The 27234-nt window shown below is 44.0% G+C and overlaps 1 protein-coding gene across 2 annotated transcripts in view; it reads left to right on the top strand.

Annotated features, from left to right (window-relative positions):
• The window catches only part of CFAP65 (cilia and flagella associated protein 65), a 684907-nt gene that overhangs the window by 382860 nt on the left and 274813 nt on the right, over nt 1–27234 (top strand). Inside the window, exons 16-17 of one of the 2 annotated variants that reach the window (XM_085650062.1) lie at nt 16794–16913; nt 19821–19986. In XM_085650062.1, coding sequence (XP_085506188.1) covers nt 16794–16913; nt 19821–19986 — 286 coding nt within the window. The remainder of the gene's footprint in view (nt 1–16793; nt 16914–19820; nt 19987–27234) is intronic. The other variant, XM_085650063.1, reaches the window with a different exon arrangement.

The raw sequence follows: 27234 nt of genomic DNA, 5'->3' as shown, positions 1-27234 counted from the left end.
ATTTGGACCAAACGCAATCTTGCCGGTATAGCCACATCACGCTAGTCATCGTCCTCCAAATCTCCAATGTCAGTTGTAGAATAGCTTATGGGTCCATTGTCAACATTTGCTAAGTTAGCATGAGCTTCGCTGCCATGAGGCTGCTTTTGCGCACGACACTGCAAGCATATATTTCGCAAGACTCTGTTTGTGCCCCTTTCACATGAGAACTGTCTGCTTTTCGCGTTCTCTGCTATGCTCTGAGGTTTAGTCTGCACACAAGGTACAAGGTCGATCAACAATGCCCCTTGTTATTCTGTTCTGGGCAGTCCCTCGCACCTAAACCTAATATGCTACCCACAGCTACACTACCGGAAATCGTGTGCTTTAATATTGCAAGCAAAACATGTTTTGACACACTTGGAGAGACACCTTTCCAGAGAGAAGAGCTGTGCTTGTCCTGAGATGTGAACATTTCATCTAGGCCTTGAGGTACGGGGTCTGCTGACAAAGCCCAGAGGTCTTATTTTTTATAATAAACTATTTTTTACAACGGGGAGGCTGGTTAGGTCTTTTGGTCCTTTTCCACGGTCTTTATAAAATGGTATCCCCGTTTGTATTCTATGGAATTGTGACAATGCTGACTATATTATGTTTATGCATTTTGCTGCTAGTAATGGCATGTGTACTGTACCATAGAGCGCGTTAGTTAAAATAAACATTTTAAACTATACTTCGTCTCTGATTACTCGCATTGTCGACAAGTATGAGTGAGTGAGCGTAAGAGTTGTCTGGCTCCCGCGATTCCCAAGAGAGAGTGACGTGTTCTGGGTTGTCTAATCATTTGTAGCTTCGCTGTAGTCTGAGAACAAATGAGACACTTTAGCTAGTCAGTTTGGGATTTTGAGTACTAATGTGGTAGGTTGGTACACCCCTTTTCACTGAGGTCCCGTTTTCCTGTGCATAGTTCCGTATATGTGCAGAATCCCTGCAACACAGTCTGCCAACGCGTGTATAGGTGAGTTATTGGGTCCGGTAAGTTATTAATGATCTTACAATACGTGAAGGAGATTGCATTGTTCGGCATGGGATCTGCCAATAATCTATCCTCCAGTGGGGTGGCGTCCAGGGTCCCATTCAAATCTTTAGATGCTTCTAGTAGGGCATGATGTATTTGTAAACATCGGAAGGTTTCGGTCATGGATAATTTATACTCTGTAGTTCGGGGAAGGTCAATATTTTACCCTTCTCAATTAAGTCACTAACTTGCAATATGCCAATGATGTCCTATTTATCAACCCCACTACATCTACTCAAATTTCCCAGCATGTTAGCATGCCATATTGGCGTCATGTATGTCAATGTATTTTTCCAGCCCAATTTAGCAGTGGTAGTGTGCCATATGGCGACAGTAAGAGCAGTGGGCTCTGTGTGCCATTTCCCATTTGATTTTGTGTACAGTGCTTCTCTGTACCCTCCATGGCCCATCAGCCATTTATCCATCTAACATGCTGGGTCCTGTTGTGGTCCATATACCCATTTATTTATGATTGACAGGTGGGCGGCCAAGTAATAACATCGGATGTCTGGAAGGGCAATTCCCCCATCATACCACCCGCGGACCAGTTTGGGTCCAGAGATACATGGAGGCTTCTCATCCCAGAGCAGATTTCTAATTTCTCCTTCGATTGATTTGAAATACGCTTCAGGAATGCTATATGGGGTAGTTTGTTATGCATATAAGAGCCGGGGGAGGGCCATAATTTTGTAGAGAGCGGCACGTCCTAGTAGGGACACTAGCAGTGTACGCCAATGTCGCACATCGCTTTGTAATCACGTAAACGGTTCTAGGAGGTTCAGTTCGTAAAAGAGCGATGGGTCTGCTGTTACAAATACACCTAGAATCCATCGTCCACAGTCGTGACTTCACAGGTGTCTGGAAGGGCTGGTGCAGGCCCATGTAACAAATATAATATCGACTTGGACCAATTGATATTGTAGCCAGAGTATTTTCCATAGTTAGTGCAGATATGAAGGACTCTGCGAATTGAGGCACTTTGGGAGGCGATGTAAAGAAGGATGTTGTCTGCATAGAGCGAGATTCTGTCCTCCCACTCGTTTGCCCACTTCAGCCTATGGATCAAGGGTCTTGACGTATCCAACACACGAGGGGTTCTAGAACAATAGCTAATATCAGAGGAGACAGGGGTCAGCCCTGTCTCGTTCCACTGCGCAGGGTGAACGTGGATAACACATGTCCATTTGCTACCACCTGAGCAAGTGGTTCAGCATACAGAAGTTTCACCCAGTCGAAATGTTCCTTACCCAGGCCCATCTGCTCGATCACCATAAACAAATATGGCCATTCCACAGTATCAAAGGCCATACGTGCATCTAAAGAAAGTATTGCCGCCCCCTGTTTTCCTTGGCGAGTATCCCATTTAGGAGGTGCAAATTCATAGCTGTGTTGCAGCCAGGCATGAACCCTGATTGGTCCGGGTGGACCAATTTTGTAATACCGGGAGTAGCCCATTAGCCAGTACTGTTGCGAGAATTTTAGTTTCTATGTTTAACAGAGATATTGGTCGGTATGAGGCCAAATCTTCTGCTGATTTCCCTGGCTTACGTATAACCACAATAGACGCCAATCTCTGTTCTTTAGGCAGTATGCCAATGGACTTGCTCTCAAGGTACATTTCAAGGAGATATGGAGCCGTAATGTCCCCGCCCAGTGATTGCTAGTCTTCTGGGGTCAATACTTGGATTTGAATATCAGTGATTTTCTCCCGTATGTCATCAATAGTGTCTGTTGTTACCAATGAGTAAAGTTGAGTATAGCAATCTGCAAATCCCTCTGCTTTAATAATACTGGAGCTTATAAAGCACGACAGCTACCCCAAAGAGGGGTGTCCCGTCACTGAAACAGCAGGTAATTGCGTCCATAAAGAGCTCCGGTGTTAACAACCCATATTAATCTGCCCTAAAGAGCCAGGTCTTCAAGGCCTTTCTGCAACAGGTTTCTGAATTAGCCTGCCGGAGGAACCCTGTAAGGGCATTCCACAATGAAGCCGTTCTAACTGTGAATGCTCTGCCACCCAGGCGTGTTTTCGCAAAGCGTGGGGTACGCAGCAAGTTATGAGAAATAGGGACACAGTCTTTCCTTCAGATAACCAGGGCATTTTCCATTAATGGCTCGGTAGGCCAGTGTCATGGCCTTGAATTTAATTCTTTTCTCCACTGGGAGCCAGTGGAACTCCTGTAGATGCGGAGAGACGTGATGTCGAAACGGTATGCAACGAATCAGTCTCGCAGCCGCATTCTGTATCATCTGAAGGTGGCAAATGGCGTATTTGGGGAGGCCAAGATATAAGCCATTAGCGTAGTCTAGCCTAGATGTATCTGTGGCATGTACTACTGATTTGCGGCAGTCTTCCGGTAGGAAATGTAAAACTTTCCAGAGATTTCTTAGTTTACTAAAGCAAGTTGCAGAGACCTGCTGTATTTGGGCTAAAAAAGAGAGGTCTGCCTCCCATCTCACCCCTAGCTTTCGGATACGTGTGGCAGGGGATGGTGGTGGACCCATTTCTGACGGCCACCATAGATCTGAATCTGGCACTGAGCCCTTACCGAAGAACAAAACTTCTGTCTTCCCAGCATTAAGTTTTAATTTGTTTGTGTTCATCCATAGTGCTATGTCTCGCAGGCAACCTTTGAAGTTCTTGAAGGCCTCTACCGTCCGCTCCTGAAACGGAAAAACCAACTGGGTGTCGTCAGCGTAGGAAATCGCTTTCACTCCCCAGTTGGCAATCAGGGAAAACAGTGGAGCTAGGTAGAGGTTAAAAAGTAAAGGGCTCAAAGCTGAGCCCTGGGGCACACCGCACCAGAGCTGTTTTGGTTTAGATTCAAATGGTTGTAGGGCGTCTCTCTGAGTACGACCGCTCAGATAGGATGTCAACCAGGTCAGCACTTTCCCCCCAAAGCCCACACCTTGTAGTCTTTGGACCAGTATGGTGTGGTCAACAGTGTGGAATGCAGCGGTCAGATCCAGGAGCACCAGCAATGCTGATGCCCCTGAATCCAACAACCATCTTACCGACTCTGCCCCCTCAAGGAGAGCAGTCTCCTTGCTAAACCCCGCCCGTAAACCAGATTGTGTATCGTGCAAGGCGCCATTCTGCTCAATAAAATTGGTCAGTTGGCGCTGGACCAACTTCTCCAACATTTTTCCTGGGGTGGGGAGCAGAGAGATAGGTCTAAGGTTGCTAAGGTCTCCTGGGTCACCATTTGGTTTCTTTCTCAGAGGGAGAAGTGTCGCATGTTTCCATTTATCTGGAAAGATGCCCGTGTCTAGAGAGGTGTTCCATATATGAAGTAGCCCGCCCGTCAGGGAAAGGGATAACATTTTCTACAACTTGGGAGGGCATGGATCATCTGGGGTGCCTGAACGGCATTTTTGGATTTCTGCTAAAGCATCTTGAGGCGAGATCGCTTTGAAATTAGTGAGCGGAGGTACCTCCACTGCACCCGCAGATATATCAGCTTTCTCAGTTGCCTCAGAAGTCGAAAAGGAGTCGTAGACCTTTAAAATTTTATTATCAAAATATCTAGCAATTTCTTCACACAAAGCTAGGGACGGTATCACTTCAGTCTCTATCGCCTTGAGTTTAAAAAAGGTTTGGACTACTTTAAAAACCTCTCTACTGGAGTGGTCTGCGTTATTGATACACGAAACAATATAATACTGCCTGGCTGCTTTTAATGCCTTATGAAAATCTTTTAGTGCTTTTTTGTAAGTTCCCTTAGCTAAAGTGCAGTAGCACAACCTCCACTGGCGCTCTAATCTTTTGCACCTGCTTTTTGCTTTTGAGGGCATTAGAAAACCAGGGAGCAGAGGGGACAGTCTAATGGATTTCACTACTCTGACCGGCGCGACAGACTCCACAGCAGTGGCAATCCATTGATGTATGGCAGCTGCATCTGCATTGGGGTCAGAAGATAGGCGGGGATAATTGTCCTGCAGAATAGGGCTTAATGAAACTTAAGTCAGATTACTCCAATTCCTTTTTAGAATAGATTGAGTACCCTTAATTTGCCCCGGTTTGGACAGAGTAACCGAAAAAGGGATCAGGTAATGATCTGACCAAACCAAAGGGTAGGGAGTCTCCACATCGATGGCCGTAATATTAGAGAAGACTAAAGCCAAGGTGTGCCACGCTGTATGCATCAGGGAGGACACCAGTTGTCTGAGATTGGCACCTGCTAAGAACGAGATCAGCAGCGCTGCTTATGTACAATTCGGGTTGTTCACGTGCAGATTAAAATCTCCCAGGGCCATAAAATTGGTATACACTATCGATATTTGAGCAATAAAATGCTATGTGTTGCGGGTCACACAAACCGGTTCCATTCTGATCATGTAATAATACCCTTATCCATCGGTCTGCCCTTTCCTTCCTATCCAGCCACGCTAGGAGTTTACTAGCCCTGTCTCCCTGCTCGTATACTTTAAATATCGTGGCACAATGTCTATCCTTAGCTGCATCAGTTGCCAGGTCTCTATATTCCTTTATTCTAAGTTCCAAGATGTGATTCTCTGTCTCATCGCGGCTGCCCCCCAACTCGCACACTCGCGTCAGGATGTCCTGCTCCAGTTCGATAATTTGTCTATCCCTCTCTTTCCTGTGACCAACTGAGAGTGATATTGCCTGACTCTTGATTACTGCCTAATAGGCCTCCCATGATATTTGTGCCGACTGAACTGACCCCACATTCTCGGCAAAGTAGTATTCTGTGTCTTTGATCAGGGCGTCTTTGACGTGAGGGATCAGAAGGCACTGTGGATTGATAGTAAGTGTCCTGCGGGTAGGGGTGGTATTAATTGTGCATCGAACCTTTATGGGAGCATGGTCGGAGATGCCCCTAGCCAAATTTTGAACCTTAGAGTTGTGGCGTACAGTGTCAGCTAAAGTCATGATGCAATCAATACGAGAGTGAGTTTGTGAGCAGCCGAGTAAAATGTATATTGTTGTAACTGCGGGTGTGTTGCTCGCCATATATCTGTCAAGCCCAGCGCTGCCCCAAATTCTGCCAGTGTTATTTCACCTTCTGGTAATGTGAGAATCATACTGCTCATGTCCGGCAAAGCCAATTTATGCAGCGCAGGTGGAATATACACCAAAAGGACATTTATGGTCCTGCCCTCCCAGGACCCTGATATCCCAGCAAAGCGTCCATAGTTATCTGTATGTTATCTGAGATATCACAAATGGGAGGTTTCTCTTCACGAGTATCCCCACCCATCTGGCTCCAGTAGTGAATCTTGCATGTGCGACTAGTTTGTATCCCCATCTATCGAGTGCCTTGCAAGTGTTACCAATAAGATGAGTCTCTTGCAACAGAATCATGTCTGCTGCTTGTCTTTTAATATATTGTAGTAGTACCCCCCTCTTGATCCTATCTCCCAGCCCATTAACATTCCAGGAGAGGAGCGTTAATGTTGCATCGAGTCGCATGTTTCCGGGGGTATTAGCCATTGTCATTCTTGTTGCTTTATGTGCTCCTTATTTCCCCCCACCTTCAAGGCTCGGTGCTGTCGAAACGCCCCCATGTGTACACTTATCAGGGCATGTGTCTGTAGGCAGCAACGTGTATATACTGGACAACACGAACGAGATTCAGTAGCTACTGTGTGGAGTGATGCAAGAATAATCGCTATAACACATGTGAACAACAATAAACTTCCTGGAATTTTTCCCCCACTACCCTCCCATCCTGCCTCCCTGCAAGATGGACCTCAAACTACCCACCACACCAACATTGCAGAGTGCCCTTCACCCACCCCTCCCTATTTTGGAGGGGATGTGAACCACCAAGACTAGACCCCCCACCCTGCCCCCCCCATATTCGACAGTCCGGCGGTGAGCCGCAAACAGCACACTGCCAGCAAATTTATGTCTCCGGGACTAGATTTATTGTGTCTCTGCTCTTAGTCCGTTATGCAGGACCAGCTCATCCAGACTCAGTTTGTTCTGTATCTACGGTGTCACCTTCCTCGCGCTCAAACGTGTTCCCTCTGCGGTCCTTTCCTGCCCGTCTTTGATGTCTGTCGTTGTTATTCGTGCCTCCGACCTGTCGCCAGCCGTCCAGCCACTATCAGACTGCCTCTGGTTCCGTGATGAACCATGCTTTACCCTCAGCCTCCACCCTGAGCCTCGCAGGGAACAGCATTGCATATTGCAACTCTCTGTCTCCAAGGCCCATCTTGACTTCCAGGAAACTTCTGCGCTGTCTTTGGACCTTCAGAGTGAAGTCCAGGAAGAACATGACTGTGCTGTTGTTATCTTGATGGGGGAGCACATCGTGCAGTTTGCAGGATTATGTCCCTGTCGCGATAGTTAAACACTCTAGCCACTATGGGCCCGGGGGGCTGCCCAGGTTTATGTTTACCCCCCGGCACCCGGTGAGCACGTTCAATCGAAAAGTACTTGGAGAGAGTCTTGGGCTGGAGCCGCTGTGTGATTAGTTCCTCCACAAATAAATCCATTGACTGGCCCTCTGCCTTCTCTGGAACCCCAATAATGTGCACATTGTTCCTCCTGGCTCTCCCTTTGTAATCATCCAACTGGTCGGTGAGTGCCCAGCTATTATTTTGTAGTTCCTGTACCTGCTGCTCTAGACCCTTGGAGGTAGTGACAAGACCCTGAGTGACTTCTTCCCCTTCGGTCACATGTTCGCTCATCTTGCAAAAGTCAGCCCGAATGAGGCCGACCTCGATGTAAACGGAATCAATGCATCATTCTAAGGAAGTACGTACCGTTGTAACGGCAGCAAGAATATCTTGTAGGGTAGGGTCTTGTCTGTGCTGGTGGCAAATCAAGGTTTCCGGGTGGCGTATCCACTTGCGACTCAGGCCTCTCCTGATTCTGGAGCCACGCCATTTTATCCAATTTGGGCTGATGGGACCCACGGCTGCCTCTGGTGCCGGACATAATGTACCCACTCCGGGTTCCAGGTCGTGAGCCACAGGAGGAAGAGGAGGGGGTGCTTCAGGTGCCCTGAGGCTTCACCACCACCTGCCCGGTGTCACCTCTCCCCTAAAAATTCTGGCAGCGTATCCACTTGGCAGGCAACAAAGGTGCCACTACTGGTATGGGTCAATCTACTGCGCCTTCTCCAGGGATAACTCGTCGGGGGTTTCTTTGATGCACTTGGGCCCGTCAGCTTCATGCAGTGATGTATACATACGTAAGATAGAGGCTCTAGCAATAAAACAGAGCTGGCTGTATGCACTGTTATAGAGAGCTTCAATTGAATTATGGCTCAGCTGCCCGCCTGGGTCTGGCGCTCCAAGTCTTTAGTGCGGATCCGTAGGGAAATCTCTAATATGCCTCCATAGGAAGAGTTTGTAGTTCTCCAGGTTGTGCACGCTCAGCGTGGTTTCAAAATTAAGTCTGCACTCTGGGTATTTTAAGCGTCTTCAGTCTTTCCCATTGCGATCAGCATCACCTCACCTCAAGGCGCATTCGCAATGTTCGTCACTTGTTAACCCGGAGTGCACCTCGCTGCAAGGAGCCCCTGCGATGCAGTGTCCTACGGGGTCCTCGTTCCTCGATTCCGGCCGGGGCAGTCACTTTCACTTTCAGCGGTGGTCCACGCTGCCACGCAAGGCCGGTGCTGCAAGTCCTCAAGCAGCCCACAAGTCTGGCCGAGGCGCTGGTGTCCCTCCGGTCGCAATTAATCAGTGGGATCCAAACGTAGATATTTGCACCTACGATTACACAGAGACAAGCTTGCAATAAACGAATAATTGAGCGGAGATTCAGGGGTTTAATGGGGATTAGAGACGGAGTGGCATTACAGTGCGGCCATCGTCATCGGCAGTTGGCCACGCCCCCCCAATCCCCAAAAGACAGGTTTCTGACCTCCTGAGGTGAGAGCCATCACTCTCAGAGGCCAGGAACAAAGCATGCTCTGGGCAGAGGTGTTCACACCTCCTCCACGCAGGATGTGCATTGTAGGGCGGGAAGCTTCAAAAGTCCTGTCACCTTTGTTATGCGACCCAGGCGTCTCCTGATAGTGGAGATGCCCACCCCCCCCTGTTCTGACCCCAATTTTTGGCACCATGACAGGCTGGAAAATTAGTAAGATTAGAAGGTGTGCCCACATTCAGCCTGCACCACCTCCAGGACGGAACAGCTGATGTGGACCCCACTTTTTAAATTCCTCCATCTTGTTTTGGATGGGTTTAGTATCCTAGGTTCACGGTTATGCCTACTTCCCCCAGAAAGTGGTCATATAGATGATGTAGTCACCCTAAAGGTAGGCAACCCATTGCCTACTACCTGTCACTCCCCTTTAACGCCCCTAAATTGAATATTTAGGTGGCACCCCTGAACCTAAGAACTCGGATTTGGTGGAACAAAAGAAGGACATAGAATAGTCACTGCCTGGCAAGAATTGCAGCAGATCTATGGACTTTGGTACAAAATCCTACCGTCCTCAGCTGGCAATTACAACATAGTGTCAATCGTCCTATTAGCTGGAGAACTACCAAAGCCCTGGGTAACATGCCAGCACTTTGAAAATCGCATATACTTTCCCTTGGAGTAGAGGAGCTACTTCCCTGCAGCCCTCAGGCACTGACTAGAAGAGTCTGGTCCGCTGCCTTGCAGCTCCACTGCCCGACTGACGCTGCAGACGACCAGGAGAAGATATTTGTGCTCTGGAAGGTCAAATCTGTCTCCCCACCGAGTGTGAAGACTCCAGGACCAACCGGAGCTGTGCAGCACCAATCCCCAGGGTACTGGATGCCCTGCACCAAACAGCACCAGTGAGACTCCAGTCCATATTCCCACTGCACCAGGACTAAGCATCTGTCGAGAGACGTCCGCATCACTGAGACCCACTTCGAGAGTGGCCCAGTAGTTATCCCCGACCGTGAGGTACATCTTTGCGTGCCCAGCCAACCAAGCCACTCTCACCTGAGCTGCCTAGCCTGGGTCTCAACGAGCCAGCCACCCGGTTCACCAGCACCCTGCTCCCGGTAGAACCCGGGAGGTTCCTAAAGAACTATTGGTAGTACTTTGGACCTTGGCCCACTATGAATCCGAACCCAGAAGGCGAACCTCTGAAACCGAATGTACCTACCTTTATGCATTTGACTTTTCCTCCCATAGGATTGCATTGTGCGTGAAAGCGCACAGGTTTGAATTTTTTGCTTACCTGTTAATATTGCTATTGAAAACAGTACTTACCTTTGAACAAAGTTTATGCTTTTGAAATATATGTAAAAAGAAGTGTTATTTTTCTAATTTGGTCTTGAATTTATTCTTTGAGTGTGTGTCTCTTTTATTTGCCTCCATGAGTGCAACAAATGCTTAGCACTTCCCCCTGATAAGCCTAATGGCTTTCCCACACTACCACAAAAGAGAGCATTAGTAATATCTACTTTAACCTCTGTAAACCAATTGGGGACCCACTGGATTCTCGTCGCAGTGTACTTCATTTTAGTACACTATAGAGAGAGCCAGCTTACTACACTCGGTGTCTGTGTTTAGCAAAGCTATCGTCTGCTAAGATGCGCACGAGTCAGTGTGATGACCAGGTTTATGTATTAAGATGATGTTTGCCTCCCTCGTTGTGGGCGTAGCCATTTTAATTTGGAGAAATGAGTTAATAAATGTTTTTTGTGGTGTGGGTACCGGATGAAATAAAAGGTATTAGTCCATTTGGGTTTGGAGTTGTATTGGAGTCCAAATGATTAATGACTACTGAGACTTCCTCAGCAGTTATATGGGACTCTAGAGCTTCCCTTATACTAATCGATGACAAGGTGATCTTAGCTATGGATAAGAAAACCTTCATTCATGAGGCTCTTTACATAAGGAACTTTTTTTAATAATCCATTAAGATTCTCCTTCTCGTGTATTAACCCGTTTGGAGCACACCTTGGGAGTCTTTAACATTAGGAGTTGTTGTGCAAATAGAGTGTCGGCCTTGTTAGCTTTCTCGTAGAGATTGTGTTTTAGAAAGAGGAGAGCCTTTTCTGATTTTTCTGTGGCCAAGAGGTTCAATTGACCCCTCAAGGAGGTTGAACCTGTGGCCAAGAGGTTCAATTGACCCCTCAAGGAGGTTGAACCTTTGGCCAAGAGGTTCAATTGACCCCTCAGGGAGGTTGAACCTGTGAGGGAAGTGAGTGACCTAGTGGGCTTCTACAATTCTCCTTCAGATTTCAAGTCTTCTGTAGTTCTTCTTTAGTTTAGCTCCAGGTTTTTCTTTGCTCAACTCGCGCTACAGTACATTGGTGCTCTATAACTGTCTTAAAGGTGTCTCATAGGCTACTAGGTGGAACCTCACCAGTGTCGTTTTTCTCAAAGTATTCTATGATCGGTTAGATTTTGGGCTACCAGTTTATCTTTTATGAGGGATTTATCAGATCCCTAATTACCCCCTTTGTTAGCCTTTAGCCCTACATCAACTTTCCATGTGAACTTATATGATCCGAAAGTGAGGTCACACCTATCTCTATCCTGGATGAGGCCTGCAAAGCTGATTGGGAGTCCCGTATTAAGTCTATCCATAAACATGATCTGGCACGTGTTAGAAGAACGTGTACTATCTGTCTTGAGGGTACATCTCCCACCAAACATCCGGCAAAAATGTGTCTTCTAATTTACCTAGACTTCTTTCAACACTGCCCCCTTAAGGTATCGATCCTGTGGGTGCCTGTCCAGTGCAGCTTCCAGGACAACATGAGCCCCATACCCATAGCAATTCCTGTGGCCACGCTCTCTTAACCTGTGGAACATATTAAAAAAGTAAGTGTTCCTGGCCTGCATGTCAGGCATGTGATGTGAGTAAGTCTGTTTGCTTCCCTCTCATAGAGCCCAGTATATAAACAAACCTACACCCTTTGGAGTCCATTCTGACTCTGTACACTGTATAATTCAGATCTCCATGCAGTGCCACCATGATCCCATTTCTCTTAGATTCACTTATTGGTATAACTTGTTACTTATTCTGGATTTTAAGAAGATGAGTTTCCTCAAGCCTCTTTATGTTGGGCATTTCCGCCTTTGTTCACCTCCCACCCCCAGCTCTCCTAACCAACTAAGATTAACTGAACATACCAACAATGAAACAGAGTTCATGGGAAAGGATTAGATACATTTTTGAAGCATGGGTAATGTGTGTTCTCGTCAGCCATCCTCCATAATCTCCTGCAACCCCCAGCCCAGTATGAAACACATTCATGCTACCTATGCAGAAAGGCTTCATCTCTGTGAGCCTGTAAATATCGCCTATCTTCCTCTCACCACACAGCATTTTATTGCCACCAGAGGGGGTCAAGAAACGTGCCTCTTCCCCTTCTCTTGAAGCTTTATGGGAGTGATGCAGAGTTTAGTGTGAGAACCCTTCATGTATTCATGAGGAGGTGCTTCGCTGGGTTAAAACTGACCTTGTGATTGGTGACACATCCTTCACGCACCTCTCATTACCGGCACGTCTCACTGCCATAGATGGCTACTGCAGTGTGACGTTCTTTGCCAGCTTACTTGATTTGTTAAAGTTGCAAACGAAGTTGCTGGTAGTTGGTCCCCAACCCCTCAGGATCCTTACATTATTCTGGACAGTTGGTCATCCTTAATAGTTTCAAAGCCGAACGAGCTAATCTAGTCAGAACTCACCCCTAGGCGCAATACTGCGTCAGCGTTGGCCACACCCCCATAACTAGCTTTTTAAAAACAACATTTATCGGCTTATTATGAGTGCTGCAGTAACTTTGAAATTATGCTCAGACAGTGTTTGTGCCAATATAAAATCCTGATTTCACACATATTGCTCTTGGCCTCTGTTTTTTGCCTGTAAAGTTTCCTTCTAGAAGTACCTGGAGGAATTTGAATGGACAAAACAATGGGAAAGGAGAATACTATACTGAGAACACAGACTTTTTTTTTAAATATATTTCTTTTTATTGACACATATATTGGTTCAAATAAACAATACAGAGGACACAAATAGTGAATGAATAATAACTGCGCACAGAGGAGAAGGATCACATTGTAACATAAGAGGGGATCATCATGGGGTAAGGGGACATTTGGTCACTGACTGTTTTTTATCATTTACCCTGGTTGCCTATGGTATTCATATTGTTTTATAGATGTTTTTATTGGTTTCAACAATACACAACTGCAAATCGTGAACCGCTGCGCAGCCATACAGCATATATCCCCATCCCTAGTGCCTAGTAAATAAAACAGGAGAGCGGGGACAGCCCTGGCAAATGCTCCTATCAATCCAACACTTTGTCAGAGTTTAAGCCTCACATTTGAATTCGAGCCATCGGGCTGGCATAAAATAATTTGCTCCATTTCAGGAATCCGCAGCCTACGCCCATACTGGACATAACAGTATAAAGAAACTCCCAGTGAAGAGAATCAAAGGTCTTTATGATTTTTATGGAAAGCCCAAGAGCCTTAGGATGGTGTGGCAGCGGGGAAGTCAGCATTTGTGTTACTCTCCTACTATTGGGCATCATACTGTACTGACCCATTTTGGTCAGGTGTATCAAGCCATCAATTTTGGGAAGTATTCTGTTTGCTAATATTTAACTTTCTGTAATCGACATTGAGCATTGAAAGAAGTTAGTTGGAAGCCACAAATGAGCTGTCATTGTCTTTCTTAGGGAATGATGATAGTATTTGCTTCTCTCGTTGTTTGTGGAAGACAACCAGCCATTCGGCTTTGTTAAAAATGCCACAGTCAGTTTAAGGGCAAGAGCATCTGCATAAGCTTCAGAAAATTCTGTGGACAGACCGTCCGCAGCAGGCACTTTCCTCTTGCTATCTGTTTTGTGGTGGCCCAAACATCTTGCAATAAGATGTCCCTGTCCAGGAGATCTGCCTCTTCTTGGAGGAGTTTTTGGGATGTACTACCCAACATATATTCATTCAGTGCTAACTCATCAATGTCACCCCTCGATGAATATAAGTTATCATGATAAGCTTTAAACTTTGCATTAATATCTGCCTGGGGGTCTACCAGTTCATCCCCTTCATTGCAAATGTTTGAGATCAGGGAGCTTCTCTTTTCAGGATTGGTTAACCATTCCAATAGTCTCCAACCTTTGTCCCTTTCATCATGCATCTTAGAGAGGTACAACTTGTAACCAGACCCTTTCAAGTATATCACCATTCTCAGTATTTCTCCCTCTCTTCCCTCAGCCGCCCTCCAATGACAGGATCTCTCAGATGTTCCCTCTCCACTTTATTCAAGAGCTGCTAGTGTTTATATATCACATCATTAAACTATGCACGCACCTCAGCTGCAGTGACTGTGCAGTATCCTCTGACTACGCCTTAAATGCCTCCCACTCCACCAGTGCCAGTGATGCCATTTCCTCATTTTCTGTAAAATAATTGTGCATTGTTTCCCCAAGTGCAGCTTTGCCCTGTAGGGTAACAACCGGGCCACCACAGGGTACGGTGGCTTTCCAGGACTAAGGGGATGCAGCGACACCCAATGAACTCTCTTGTGTGCATAGAAGTTTAGGAGGCCCTCAGGTACTATCACCTACTGCAGCCACTCCAGAATAAAGAATCATGGAGGTCCCCTAAGTTTTCTTGGGTGGATGCACACCCCTTTAATATTTGGTGTTCCCTTCCTGATCCTCTACTCCACTTTCTAACATTTGAACCTTGTACCTGATCAGTCATGGCGTTGAGCTGTTTCACATGTCTCTCAGCCGGGCTCCCTGCGCCCTCTAACCTATTTGTCCTGGAGTTATCAGAACTCCTCTCAGTCTAGTGCCTTGCTGACCACAGGGGCTATTGCAGTTTACAGCCCATTGCAGCCCTTTATGTTCTTCATGCACCACATATTTGGCAGCCCCCATGGTACGCTTCTCCCTTGGGTCCAAAACATCTGACAGGCGCACAGGCTCTACGGGTGCTGCTTTTATATCACAGTCACCTTCTTGCCTTTTCTTTGCAGCCTGTGGAAACTGAGTGTAGGCAGTCTGCAGCTCCAACAGTGCCTCTCCACTAGCACTCCTCCAAGCTTCGGCAGGAGCCCTGCACAGGTCCCCGCTTTCAGTATGCTCCAAGGCACCAGGATGTTGACTTCAATCCCGGGGCGGCTGGAGAGCACCAGCCAATGGTCTCCTACTCCATGGCCCCCAAGCGCCTCCTCTGTCATAGTGAAAAAAGTTGTCTTGGTTATAGTAGCACATCATATGATGAATTGCATTGGTGCGATAAACTATAGAGTGGATTCTTGTAACAGTTCCTCAATGGGCCACGCAGTTTCTGTCTAAGGAATGCTGTTGCACATCTATATCTATGAGGATGTTGATAGAGGGATCAAAAGGAAGGACTTCCAAGAAGTTAAATGAGGGTATATTTCTTACCAACGGTCTCAGAAAAAAATCAGATAAACTCTGTGTTAAGCATTCCAAAATAGATCCCATCCTTGATACTATATGTCTTCTTGGAGGTGATGATGTTTGTTTATATATCCTAGGTATGATGTAAAGAGGGGGGGTGACTGGTTTTTCAATGTGAAGGAAGTTAGCTTCATGCTTCTCAATCCAAGAGTTGGACACACCCTCTTCTATTACATTTTTTATCCTACATCTTGGTCTCTGAATTGGATCGTGGGCGACTTTTTGATAGTTGTGTTCATCATCGAGCAATTATAAGCATTCCTCTCTGTAATCAGACGTGTGGAGGGCAACAATGGGACCCAGACCCCCTCGTCAGCTGGTTTTATCACAACATCAAGATGTGTAGTTGGTGATTTAAGGCTTTGCATCTCTCGGTTTGAGATTGTGTGAGGGGTGCCTGTGATCCTGCAGGGCCAGTGGTATGTCTTTGGTCTCAGCCTGTCCAAAGGGAGTCACCTCTGGTGGAATAATGAGTGGAGGGGGAAAGAAGGTGGATTTCTTTTTGAGAGCTGTATGGTGGTCAACATTTCCCAAATCTTCGGTAGTGCTCAAAAGAATTTGAGTCTTATTTTCAGGTAAAGTGCTGCCAGTTCGTTACATAGAGTAAGTTAATATCCGTCATTCATGGGGACAAAATCTAGACCTTTATTTGGTACATCTATTTCATCCTGTAGCCGCTCGTTTTCACTCAAGTTAACAACCAGTATGTTCTTTGGCTGGTGGTCGCCTGTTCTCTGAAGCGGCCTGTGTCTGTGGTGGTGATGCTGGAGGATTCCAATGCACTGTTGTGGGGCCCTTTCTTTTGAGCGGTTTCTTCTGAAGCCTCTTCTTAAAAAAGGAGTCTGGTAGTGGGGATAGTGGTGGTGCATGGTATTGAAGGACCAGGTGGAAATAACCGAGGGTGGTTTGCCAAAAGGGGTATGGAGATCAGAAGCGCGGAGGTGGAGCAAATCTGTTGGTAAGTGGGAATTTCATGCCGGAACACTTATTGTATGCAAACTATTACTTAATAAGGATGTTTTTGACCTTTTCTACAATATCCCAAAAAGTCCACCGAGAATGGAAAGTATGTTTCTCTCTTGAACTTACAGACACAGTATTAGCATCTTTTCACAAATGTTAACGATCTGAATTTATGATCATGTGCTAGTCAAGGCGCACCACCATCCAGGAGGCCTGGTCCTGAAAAAAAGCCTGCAGCACCTAAATTGGGGTACTTTAAGACTGAAACATGTCAACCAACTAGGAAAGGTACAATGATGCCTTCCTCTTTTTCTTTTTAACCCTGCTCTCTGGAGACACTGATAAAGTCAGCAGTTTACCAGTAAGTACTTTTTATCTTTTTCCCTCTCTGCCTTACTTTATACAGCCCACTCCTGGGATCCATGTTCCTGTGAACCACCTTGTGGCTTCTAAACATCCAAAGAGCTCCCCTCAAGATTGTGAGGGTTGTAGGATACCTAGGATGAATCATGTCACCGCTGTGTGGGTAAGGGCTTTTGTCCTTTGAAAATATACTTCTTCGATTTTCGATCATTAAGGCCGGAGATTTATTTACTCTTTTGTCATCTGATCTTTTTCTGGGTACTCCATGTTACTTGGGAAGTATAACTGGGGAGGGTGTGCGCAGACGTTTTCCCCTTTCTACCCCTTATGTAAGATAAATAAATATATTCAACATATTGAAGCCAGGATGGCAGCAGTCATGCTATGCGTCCCCTCCCACGAAGGTGCTCACACTGTGTTTTTAACTATAATTATTGTGTATTCTGCTGACTTTATTTCGTTTCCTATTATGTTACATTTTGGTAATGATACTGATATTTGCATAGTGCACATCTGCCATTGGAACCACTAGAACATGGTCTGGGGGTTGGCGGGGGGCACATATGCCCTGTTGAATTGGGCATCTCTATATCTTAAACTGGCCCTAGCTGTGGGCTGCTCCTCTGTTGCTACTGGGTAGAACCCATGGAGACCATCTCAAAAAAGTAAACAGTAAATAAATGTAAAGCACATTTGTTGTATCCCTCTCATTTCTTTCCTCCGTTACACCCTTGCACATAGCACCTGTATTAAGATAACAGCAACATACTGCAATTCAGCCCTGTTTTCATCATGCACTCAGCTATGGCATAGCATGCCACCCATCTAATAATGCTCTTTGTTGTGGCCAATGCAAGAAATGTCTCTTTAATGAAGATGTATCCCATCGAGTGTTAAGTGCATCATATAGAATGTGATGCCCTGACAACCAGGATCATTTGGAAAGAAGGCTGTCAAGTGCTGGCTGTGCTGTTAGATGGTGGATGCTTTAAAGAGAGTCAACCAACATTCTTCAGTGCCTTTTCATAACTAACTACAACTACAACTACAATACAGCACAACAGATACTCATTCCCCATTTGCAGATGGTAATCCTGGAATTGGGATGCAAAAAACACCTGTGGAATACATTTACCATGTGAGAATGGCATTTCTCCTTGTGTTATTTTGTACACAATTTTAATTTTCACCTCCTAAAGAAGCTCAGTGCCTTTCGCATAAACATGCCAAGTAACTAACAGTATTAAACACTTGCTTTTCCTGTTTCAGGATCCTTATGCCAGGAATTCTAGTGCTTTCTCTTCATATCTTTCTTGTGTTTTCTGCTGAACCCGCTCCATTCTACACTTGAAAGGATCCAGTCGGGCATACAACAGATAGTACATTTGTTGTTGAATGCTTCATCTCTGTTCCACATACACTGCTTGATAGGAGAGTTAAGATGTGCCTTCCTTGAAGTTTTAAGTGAGCAGATGGAGTGGGATTCTTGTTTCACGTGGTTTAGCAACTGCAACATTGAGAATAGGTGAATGAGTACCGTTGTAGCACGTGAAGGCAGGCGTGGCACATACATAAAGAGAATGTATGCTCCTGTCTTGCAAATCCTATTTCTCCAGTTACTGGGTTCTGGTCAGAAGTCATGATAGCCATTATTTGTGCCTATTCCATCTGTTATGTCACTGCAAATCTTGAAAATATGTGAAGTTTTTTCATTTGAAAATGTGGGACGCCTGGAAGACGCTTGCTAGTCTTTGGACTGCACATTTGGTCTTCCTCCGCCCTTCGATATACCAATAGACCATCTGGGCGATGCCTTGAACTATATGACGGTTAGCACTGTGATCGAAAGTTGAATCCAGAAGTGTCCATTGTTTTTATAGTAAAGGGTATAAGTACACTTGCTTTTAACATGGGCTCCTCTGCGACCGGGACTATGTTGGTTATGGAGTCCGAGATGTGTGCTTCTTGTAAAGTATTAGGCAAAGTGCGACCAGTGTAGGGTTTCAGTCACTGATTGGATCTTTGTCCAGCATCTATCTTCATGCTTAGCTGTCCTGATTTGTCCTATTGGTTATCTAGTTCGATGACGGGAGCGATTCCTGCTTACCACTATCACCACCTCAGAGTTTTAGTGCTGGATGATGGAAACCTTTCCACCAGGAGGTTTGTGTCATAGTTGGTCCTATGCTAGAATGTGTCTTTAGTGGACAGATATGTCTGCTCAGGCTATGAGTGTAAGTTTTGGACGATGTTATTCTTATTCATGACATTCATGTTTAAAATGTAAATTAAATTGTGTGTTTGTGGCTGTGTCTTTATTTAAGACATGCCCCTCTAAACATCTTGGTCGAATTTCCTTTTTGAATCTTACTCCATTTTTTTCTAACAATACCTATTGCTGTAGTAACCCCTTTTAGATACCTCAATTAGGTAACAAATTAAGGGGCCACTTATGCATGTTAAATGACTCATGAGCAAGTGATTTTTCTCTCATTTAGTCATCACCTATCGGTACCACACATTGTCTGTATTGTAGTTTGTATTGCTTTATATCTAGCTGAAAAAAATAAAAAAGACCATTTTTGAGACAAGCACTGGCAAATAGTTTTTGATAATCAGTACATAGAAGTCAGACAGTCAATGAATGATCAGTTTAGTTTAGTTTTGTCATTACTATGTTGGGGATTATTCTAAAGTTGTACTCAATATAATAATCAGCTATTGGTGAGTCATTTGTAAAACTTCTCAAGACACATAGAGTATTCTATCTTGACACGGGCGGTGGCGTAATGCAGAATCACAGTTCTGGAGTACTCCAACCTTTGATGAAGGTCTTTAAGTTGTGATCTAGGCTGAAAGACTTACAAATATAACAATATAATGGCCTGAGAGTAGGCCTCTAAAGAGTGGGTTCTTGCCTGCTCTGCACAAGCCTATAATATGCCTTCAGATTAAATTCCTTTCATCGGACAGCTCTCATATGCGCTATTGACAGTTTTGTTTTCATTTGTCTCTAATGTGCATGTCCATGCAGAGGATACTGATTGTCTTTTGTGTGCATCACATACAGGCTGAAGAGGAGCAGCTAGATCTAGGGAACATTTTGGTTGGTGGATCTCAGTCACAGGACCTAGTGCTATTGAACAACGGGGACTGCAGTCTATACTATGCCCTCAGTGTGGAGCAAGTCATCACTGGGCCCTGTGACCCTGACGAAGTGCTCAATGACCCAGTTGGTAAGCAAATATCTTCTTACTTCACTTGTTGTTTCAAATCTCAAGTCTTCAATGTCAAGTGTTTTCAAATCACATGACACCGATTTTAAGGGCCCTTCTAAATTGGAATGCCCTTTTTTTATGTATCCTAAAGCTAATTGAGGTAGAAAAGTGGGTATGTGCCCAGCTCATGAAAGGCCACAGCCTTGAAGTCAAGCACTAATACCGTCCCTAATAATGCATTTTCTTATCAAATAAAAGTAAAGAATTGAGGGCCTTTGCTTTTAAAAACCCTCTTAACTGAATCACCTGCATGAGTTCCAGAAGCGCTTCCTTGCTCCTAAAATCTCTTGAGACAATACAGATTGAATATTGCCTAGTCCCTTTATTCCCATAGACGTTACCCCTGTGAGCTACTGGTGTACACTAATGTCTAATATAGCCAGAACAACCACCACAATAAATTACCGTAGCACTCCTACTCGGCAGTCAAGCATTGGTACTGGTACCACTGTGATTACTGTTAACTGTAAAGGTTCCATGCTACATGAAAGTAACTCTATATATTATGTACACCCTGTCCAGTTCTTTGTCCATAATACCAAGAACCTAAGGAACACTACACATTGCCATCCCCTTGCATGTTTAAATCATCTCACATGGGATACTTTGCTTTGGGTCTCATATACACCAACAGGTTTACAAAATGGGGTGCTTCGCACCGGCTGCTATATATATATATATATATATATATATATATATACCACGAAATCCCACGAAAGGAGAGTCAGCTGGTAATGTCAGACGCGTTTCGCCTGTCCTGCAGGCTTGCTCACTAACATTGCAGTAAAGTTTTTACTTTCAATTTAACTGAAAAATATGCCGTGTCACGTGTAAAACTACAATAACAATGAGGGTGAAGACAGACTCGTAGTTTGGAGTGTAACATGGGGCATTTTGCCCGCAGAACAACGAACCTTGTGCAATTACCTTTCTAAATCAAACAATGCACTTACAAGTGTAGTCAATGCAGTTTGTTGCAAATTAAACCATTTGGTAGCATACAATTCATACGTTTGCATAATATCGAACTTAATATTCATTCAGACTGATTCATCTGGCCATGAGCAAGCAACTCGGGTTCTACTGATCAAAAACAAAAAACATGATCAGTAGAACCCGAGTTGCTTGCTCATGGCCAGATAAATCAGTCTGAATGAATATTAAGTTCGATATTATGCTCTTTAGTCTAGTCAAATATGCAGAAAAGGATTGCATTAAGCTGGCGGATGAAATTGATTCTTTAAACAAGGAGTTAGAAAAAATGGATCAGCAAGATGACATCTTGAAATTATTAACTGACATGAAAAAGCGACTCAAAAAAGAGGAAGACCTAATAAGGGAACGCAAAACATTCAAATTCCATAGAGATCATTGCGACTATGAACAAGGCCGAATATTTACCTTCGCCCGAAAGTTTGACACACTTAAAGCTGATAACACTGAAACAAAGAAAAAAGAGGTGGCAAGGGCTAACCAACAAATTGACCTAACATCCGCATCTGAGGGAAGTTCAGCAGCGGAAAGTGGATCAGAAATGGAAACTCTGAACAAAGCTAAGCCAAGCACATCACGCAGGCACTCCCTTACAGATGAAGTGGATTTTTTATGCATGGAACGGCTACAATCCCTAAGGCCGAGAAAACAACAAACCGGGGAAAATCAGGCACAATCAAAAATAAAAAACGGAGAGAGAGGAGAAAAGCTCAGAGAAGAAGGATCATACAAAAAGTATCCAAAGAAGCAACAGAAGAGATACTGGAAGAAATAAATCCTAGTGTTGCTGATGTTTCCAGTGATATGACAGTCATCAACGTAACAGATATGATTTTGAACAAAGCTGAATTACAATTACTTGCTTTAGGCCTCTCCTATTGCCCGGAAAGTGCATTCAACTACTCCAAGTCTAGAGTTGACATTTACAAAAGTGTCAGAAAACTAAAATTGAAAAAATTCCACGCTCAGGCCAAGAAAAAGAATACAGCAACTGTAACAACATTAGCCAGCAACGAGTCACCGATACAAGAAATGGACAACGAATCAAATATCATGCCTGATTCTCAATCATTAATTGACACACTTTATGATTTAGCATGTGAAGGCAATCAAATATGTGAACCCCAAGAAGCCTTTTCCAATAATATTCAATCATCGACAACTGTAAAATGTGTGACACCCTTTAAACCACCCTCCTCATTTTATCCTTTGATGATGAAAGACACCATTGATATATTTCATGAAAAAGTTATTACTGAATTAAAAGGCCTAAACAGAATGACACACAATGGGCCAAAACGCAGCAAAAAGAATGTACAGGAACTGCAATATCATTCTTTGATGGCCAAAATCAAAAACGATAAGGAAATAGTCGTGCGGGGCGCCGACAAAGGAGGCAATGTGGTACTCTGGAAAAGAGAGGAGTACATTAAAGAAGCGATGAGACACTTGGAAGACAAGTCGTGCTATGGAAACAGTAACAGAGTGGCCTGGAACGCGACGCAAGCGTCTTTTCGTATTACCTTGATGGCATGGCGAGAAAAGGGTTTGCTAACATCAGATGAATACAAATACCTATGGAATCCCAATCCAACAATTCCAATTCTATACTTTATACCAAAAGTACATAAAAACAAAACCAGCCCACCAGGCCGACCCATAATATCAGCCCGGAACAGCATTTTTGAGAACACTTCCATTTATGTCGACTATTTCCTTCAAGACCATGTACAAAATCTAAGGTCATATATCAAAGACACTGGTGACTTTCTTTCCAAGATTAAGAACTTCAAATTGAATGATGAATACCATCTAATTACCCTCGACGTTACGTCACTCTACACCTCTATCTGACATAATGATGGTCTACGAGCCATGAAATATTATCTGGCAAAGAAGGGAACAGGGTATGAAGAACACAACAGAATGCTTGTAAATATGGTTGAACTGTGTTTAATGAACAACATATTTATGTTCCAAAACACCATGTACCAACAACTGAGAGGTGTAGCGATGGGGGCCAGCTTCTCCCCCAGCTATGCATGTTTACACATGGGCTGGTAGGAGGAGCAGGTCCTCATGGTAAGACACTCAGAAACCCTCAAACGCAATGTCAAATGTTGGTTGAGATTCATCGACGATTTATTTTGTGTATGGGAGGGTACAGAGGAGGGAGCTTTGGAATTTATTGAATCTCTTAATAACAATGACCTTAATCTCCACTTCACATCCAATATCAGTAAAACCAAAATTGTGTTTTTGGATGTAGAAGTGTATGTGGAACAAGGCAGAGTAGAAACTAGACTACACAGGAAACCCACGGCGGGAAATACAATCCTACATGCGAGTAGCGCACATCCAATTCATCTCATACAGAGCATCCCTTATGGTGAGCTCTTACGCATCAAACGCATATGTAGCCATCAAGAAGCCTTGATAGCAGCACAACAAGATTGTATTAACAGGTTTAAGGCTAGAGGATACAGTAAAAAATGCCTTGACAAAGCTCTCCTTAAATGTAACCTCCAAGACAGAGACAACACACCAACCAAGAGGGTACAGTCCATGGTCCCTGACAACACTGTCGATGATTTTAGATTCATCTTGGATTACAATCAGCACCAAAGTTCAGTGAGAAAAATCATCAACAGACACTGGTACCTTGTCAAACAAGATCCTATTATCGGCACCTTGGTACCAAAAAAACCCTCTGACTTATCGGAAAGGGATTTCCATGAGGGACTCACTTGTTGACAATGATCCTTGCGGAATTCCAGCCAAGGGATCTTGGCTGGCCCAACGATTTGGTTTTTTTAAATGTAAGACCTGCAAGGCCTGTCAACATGGTGTTTCAACATCCAATTATTCTACTCCTTTTGGCGGCCCAGACAAAGTCATTACCAAAGCCCTTAATTGTAAGACAGACTATGTGGTTTATGTTTTGGAGTGCCCATGTAATTTAAGGTATATAGGGAGTACTATATTACCAGGCCACAAAAGAGTACTCCAACACCTTCGAGCCATTAAGAACAAAGACCAGGCATACCCGGTAGCACGGCATTTTCATGAAAAACATGAAGGCAACCCAAAAGACCTCAAATACTATTTCATTGATTCTGTTCCTAGAAACAAAAGGGGTGGTGACAGGGAGAAATCCCTTAGATTACTGGAAATGCACTACATTCTAAATTTGGACAGTAAACAACCTAATGGACTCAACAGCTCTGAGGAGTTACATGCGAGTCTATAACAAAGTTTACCACCTATTACTTCTCCAAATGTTCGGTCACCTTAGCCTCTCGGCCGTGCTATCTAATTTGCTCACCTATACCACTAAGTCACTTAGGGCATAAACCTTATCTAGCATGCCATAAGTATTTGGGCAATGTGGCAGTGATAAGTTAAAATTAAATTTTTCACCAATTATGAGTCATAAGGTCATTCATTGCCTCCATCTGATCTCTCTCTTTCTCTCAAACACATCAGTTTCAATTATCACGGTGGTTTTAGACATTTTTTTACACACAACTAAATGTGGTTTTTTATGTACTTATAATATATTTTAAGTATATATTTTAAGAAAAATTAGTTTCACTATTTTTGACATTAAGTCCCTCACTACCTTATGTCATCTGATAGGCAGGCACCAACAGTGATTCAACTTACTTATATATTGAAATGGATGCTCACCATGACTTGCTGGTTCATTTGACCCAACCCAACTTGTTGCAGACCTTCTAGCTAAAATGATAGTGTAGTCCACAGATTGGTGAGACTTTGTGTGAACCAACTTTGACAACTTTGAATTCTTAACAATTGATGGTTTTTAGATACATTGGTATTTAACATTCAACATTTAATGTTTAAGGTTTGGTATTTATTGTGTATATTTATATGTTTTTAATTTAATATATATTTATATACAATTAACTTTTTAACAGCTTTTAACCATCCTAATTGAGAATAGTATTTGTGAAATATATTTATTCATATAAGTTCATATTTTATGACATGCGTATGTTTATTTATATATTTTCTAAATTGTAGAACATGTTGGTTTTAACACTATAAGAGAAATTTCAAATGAATGCATATGTATGTATATATATTTTTAAATCGTATATTTATATATTTTATTTATTTATTTATTTTCTCTCTCTCTATTTTTGGAGAAGCCTTGGTTTGCACCAAGTTACAACATTTCTACCTCATTTTTATTAGAAAAATATTGGTGTCATATTAGACTATCACTTCAAAACGGGTCCAGATTTCACTAATTGATACTATAAGTGTTCATTGGTAAGCATTGCAGGATTTATCCTGAGATCTTTCAAGAAAATTTAAAAATCCAAAATTTGCTTACATCTATGTTGATTAAACGACATTAGAAATGTTATTTGCAAAGGGAATCATTGTTGAAATACTGCCCAATCAGAAGACATGATGTTTAAAAAAATACAAAAAATGTAAAAAAATGTTTTCTTTAAATACCGTATGCCATTGGTAGATCTGCGTCATGTGATCAAGTCCCCCAGGAGGGATGAAACGCGTAATGGCTGTCTTGTTTGTCTGAGGTCTTTGAATAAACTACCAGATATTGGACAAGAATCCCGTGGTCCGTGCTCCCTGTTACTCAGTTGGTTCTGTCAAGAGTGAGGAGAGTGCTTTGCTGATATATATATATAAATATATATATGCTGTCCCTGTACCTCCTCAAACAGCGAACAGAGACACCACGAATCCCAAGAATCAGGCACAGATGAATTTATTGTTTACAGAGCTGCAAAAATTTGACGCGTTTCGGGCGGTTGCCATTGCTCACAGATCGTCAGTACATGGCCCGCCATTTTTTTAAATATGCTTTGTGTCCACCACGTGTGATAATAGACATAAAAGAAATACCATACACAAAATGTGTTTCTTACATTTGGGTCAGTCTTTCTTCTGCCTGAAAATATATACCATGAATTGATCTTAATAGAGTCTAACAACAAAAGAGACACATGTATCTAAATGAAAATATGACAAATGATAAGCAGAAATGCAAATTCTTCTTCTCGCGACCAGTTTCATAATATAAAAAAAACCAGGGGAAGTTTGTTATTATTTTCAATTGTTCCATTTTTGTACCGATACATGGCAATTAATATGTGCAAAAGACAAGTGTGCAAATCCAACGCAAATTCATATATTTTAGCATCGTATCCAATGCCGACGACACACAGCTCATCCTCTCACTCCGAAGAATCCCGAACACACCAAACTCTGCTTTCAGGAAGGAATGAAGAATGCGGCAGCCTGGATGAAAGACAGCTGTTTGAAGCTCAACTCTGAGAAAACCGAGATCCTCAACCTAGGACCCTACACCGCCACCTGGGACAACACCTGGTGGCCGTCCGCCCTCGGGAGCCCACCCACCCCCACTGACCACGCCCGGAACCTCGACATCATCCTCGACTCCTCCCTCTCCATGAACCGCCAGATCAACGCCATCGCCTCCACCAGTTTCACCTGCCTTCGCATCCTCCGTAAGACCTTCAAATGGATCCCCTGCGACTGCAGAAGGACCGTCACCCACGCACTCATAACCAGCAGACTTGACTGGGCAACGCCCTCTACGCCGGAATCAACAGAACCCTTCTACACAGACTCCAAACCATCCGGAACGCTGCAGCCAGACTCGTCCTTGGGACTCCGTGGCACGAGCACATGACCCAACACCTACGCGGCCTCCACTGGCTCCCCGTCGAAAAGAGGGTCACTTTCAAACTCCTCACCCACGCCTACAAAGCCCTCAACAACATCGGACCCAAATACCTCATCGAGAGAGTTTCCTTCCACGTACCCAAGAGAAACTCCGCTCTGCCGACCTCGCCCTGGCAGAGCTCCACCGCATCCGCAGAAACAAAACCGGAGGAAGAGCCTTCTCCTACATCGCGGCCAAGACCTGGAACGAGCTCCCTGTGAACATCAGACGCTCCCCGACCCAGCACACGTTCAGGAAGGACCTCAAGACCTGGCTTTTCGACTGATCCGGAGCCGCTTCCCCCCCACCCCAGTGCCTTGAGACCCTCATAGGTGAGTAGTGCGCTATATAAAACCCTGATTGATTGATTGTTCACATTGTCCTTGTTTAATGTGTTTTAGTAGACTTCTCCTTAGCTAACATGCTTGTTGCACCGTGGAAGCGACCAGTATGCTCCTTCCTGTCTA

Source organism: Triturus cristatus, chromosome 3_2 (genome assembly GCF_964204655.1).
Source record: "Triturus cristatus chromosome 3_2, aTriCri1.1, whole genome shotgun sequence".
In the NCBI taxonomy this organism is placed as follows: Eukaryota; Metazoa; Chordata; class Amphibia; order Caudata; family Salamandridae; genus Triturus; species Triturus cristatus.
This window is presented reverse-complemented; position numbering and strand designations above follow the sequence as displayed.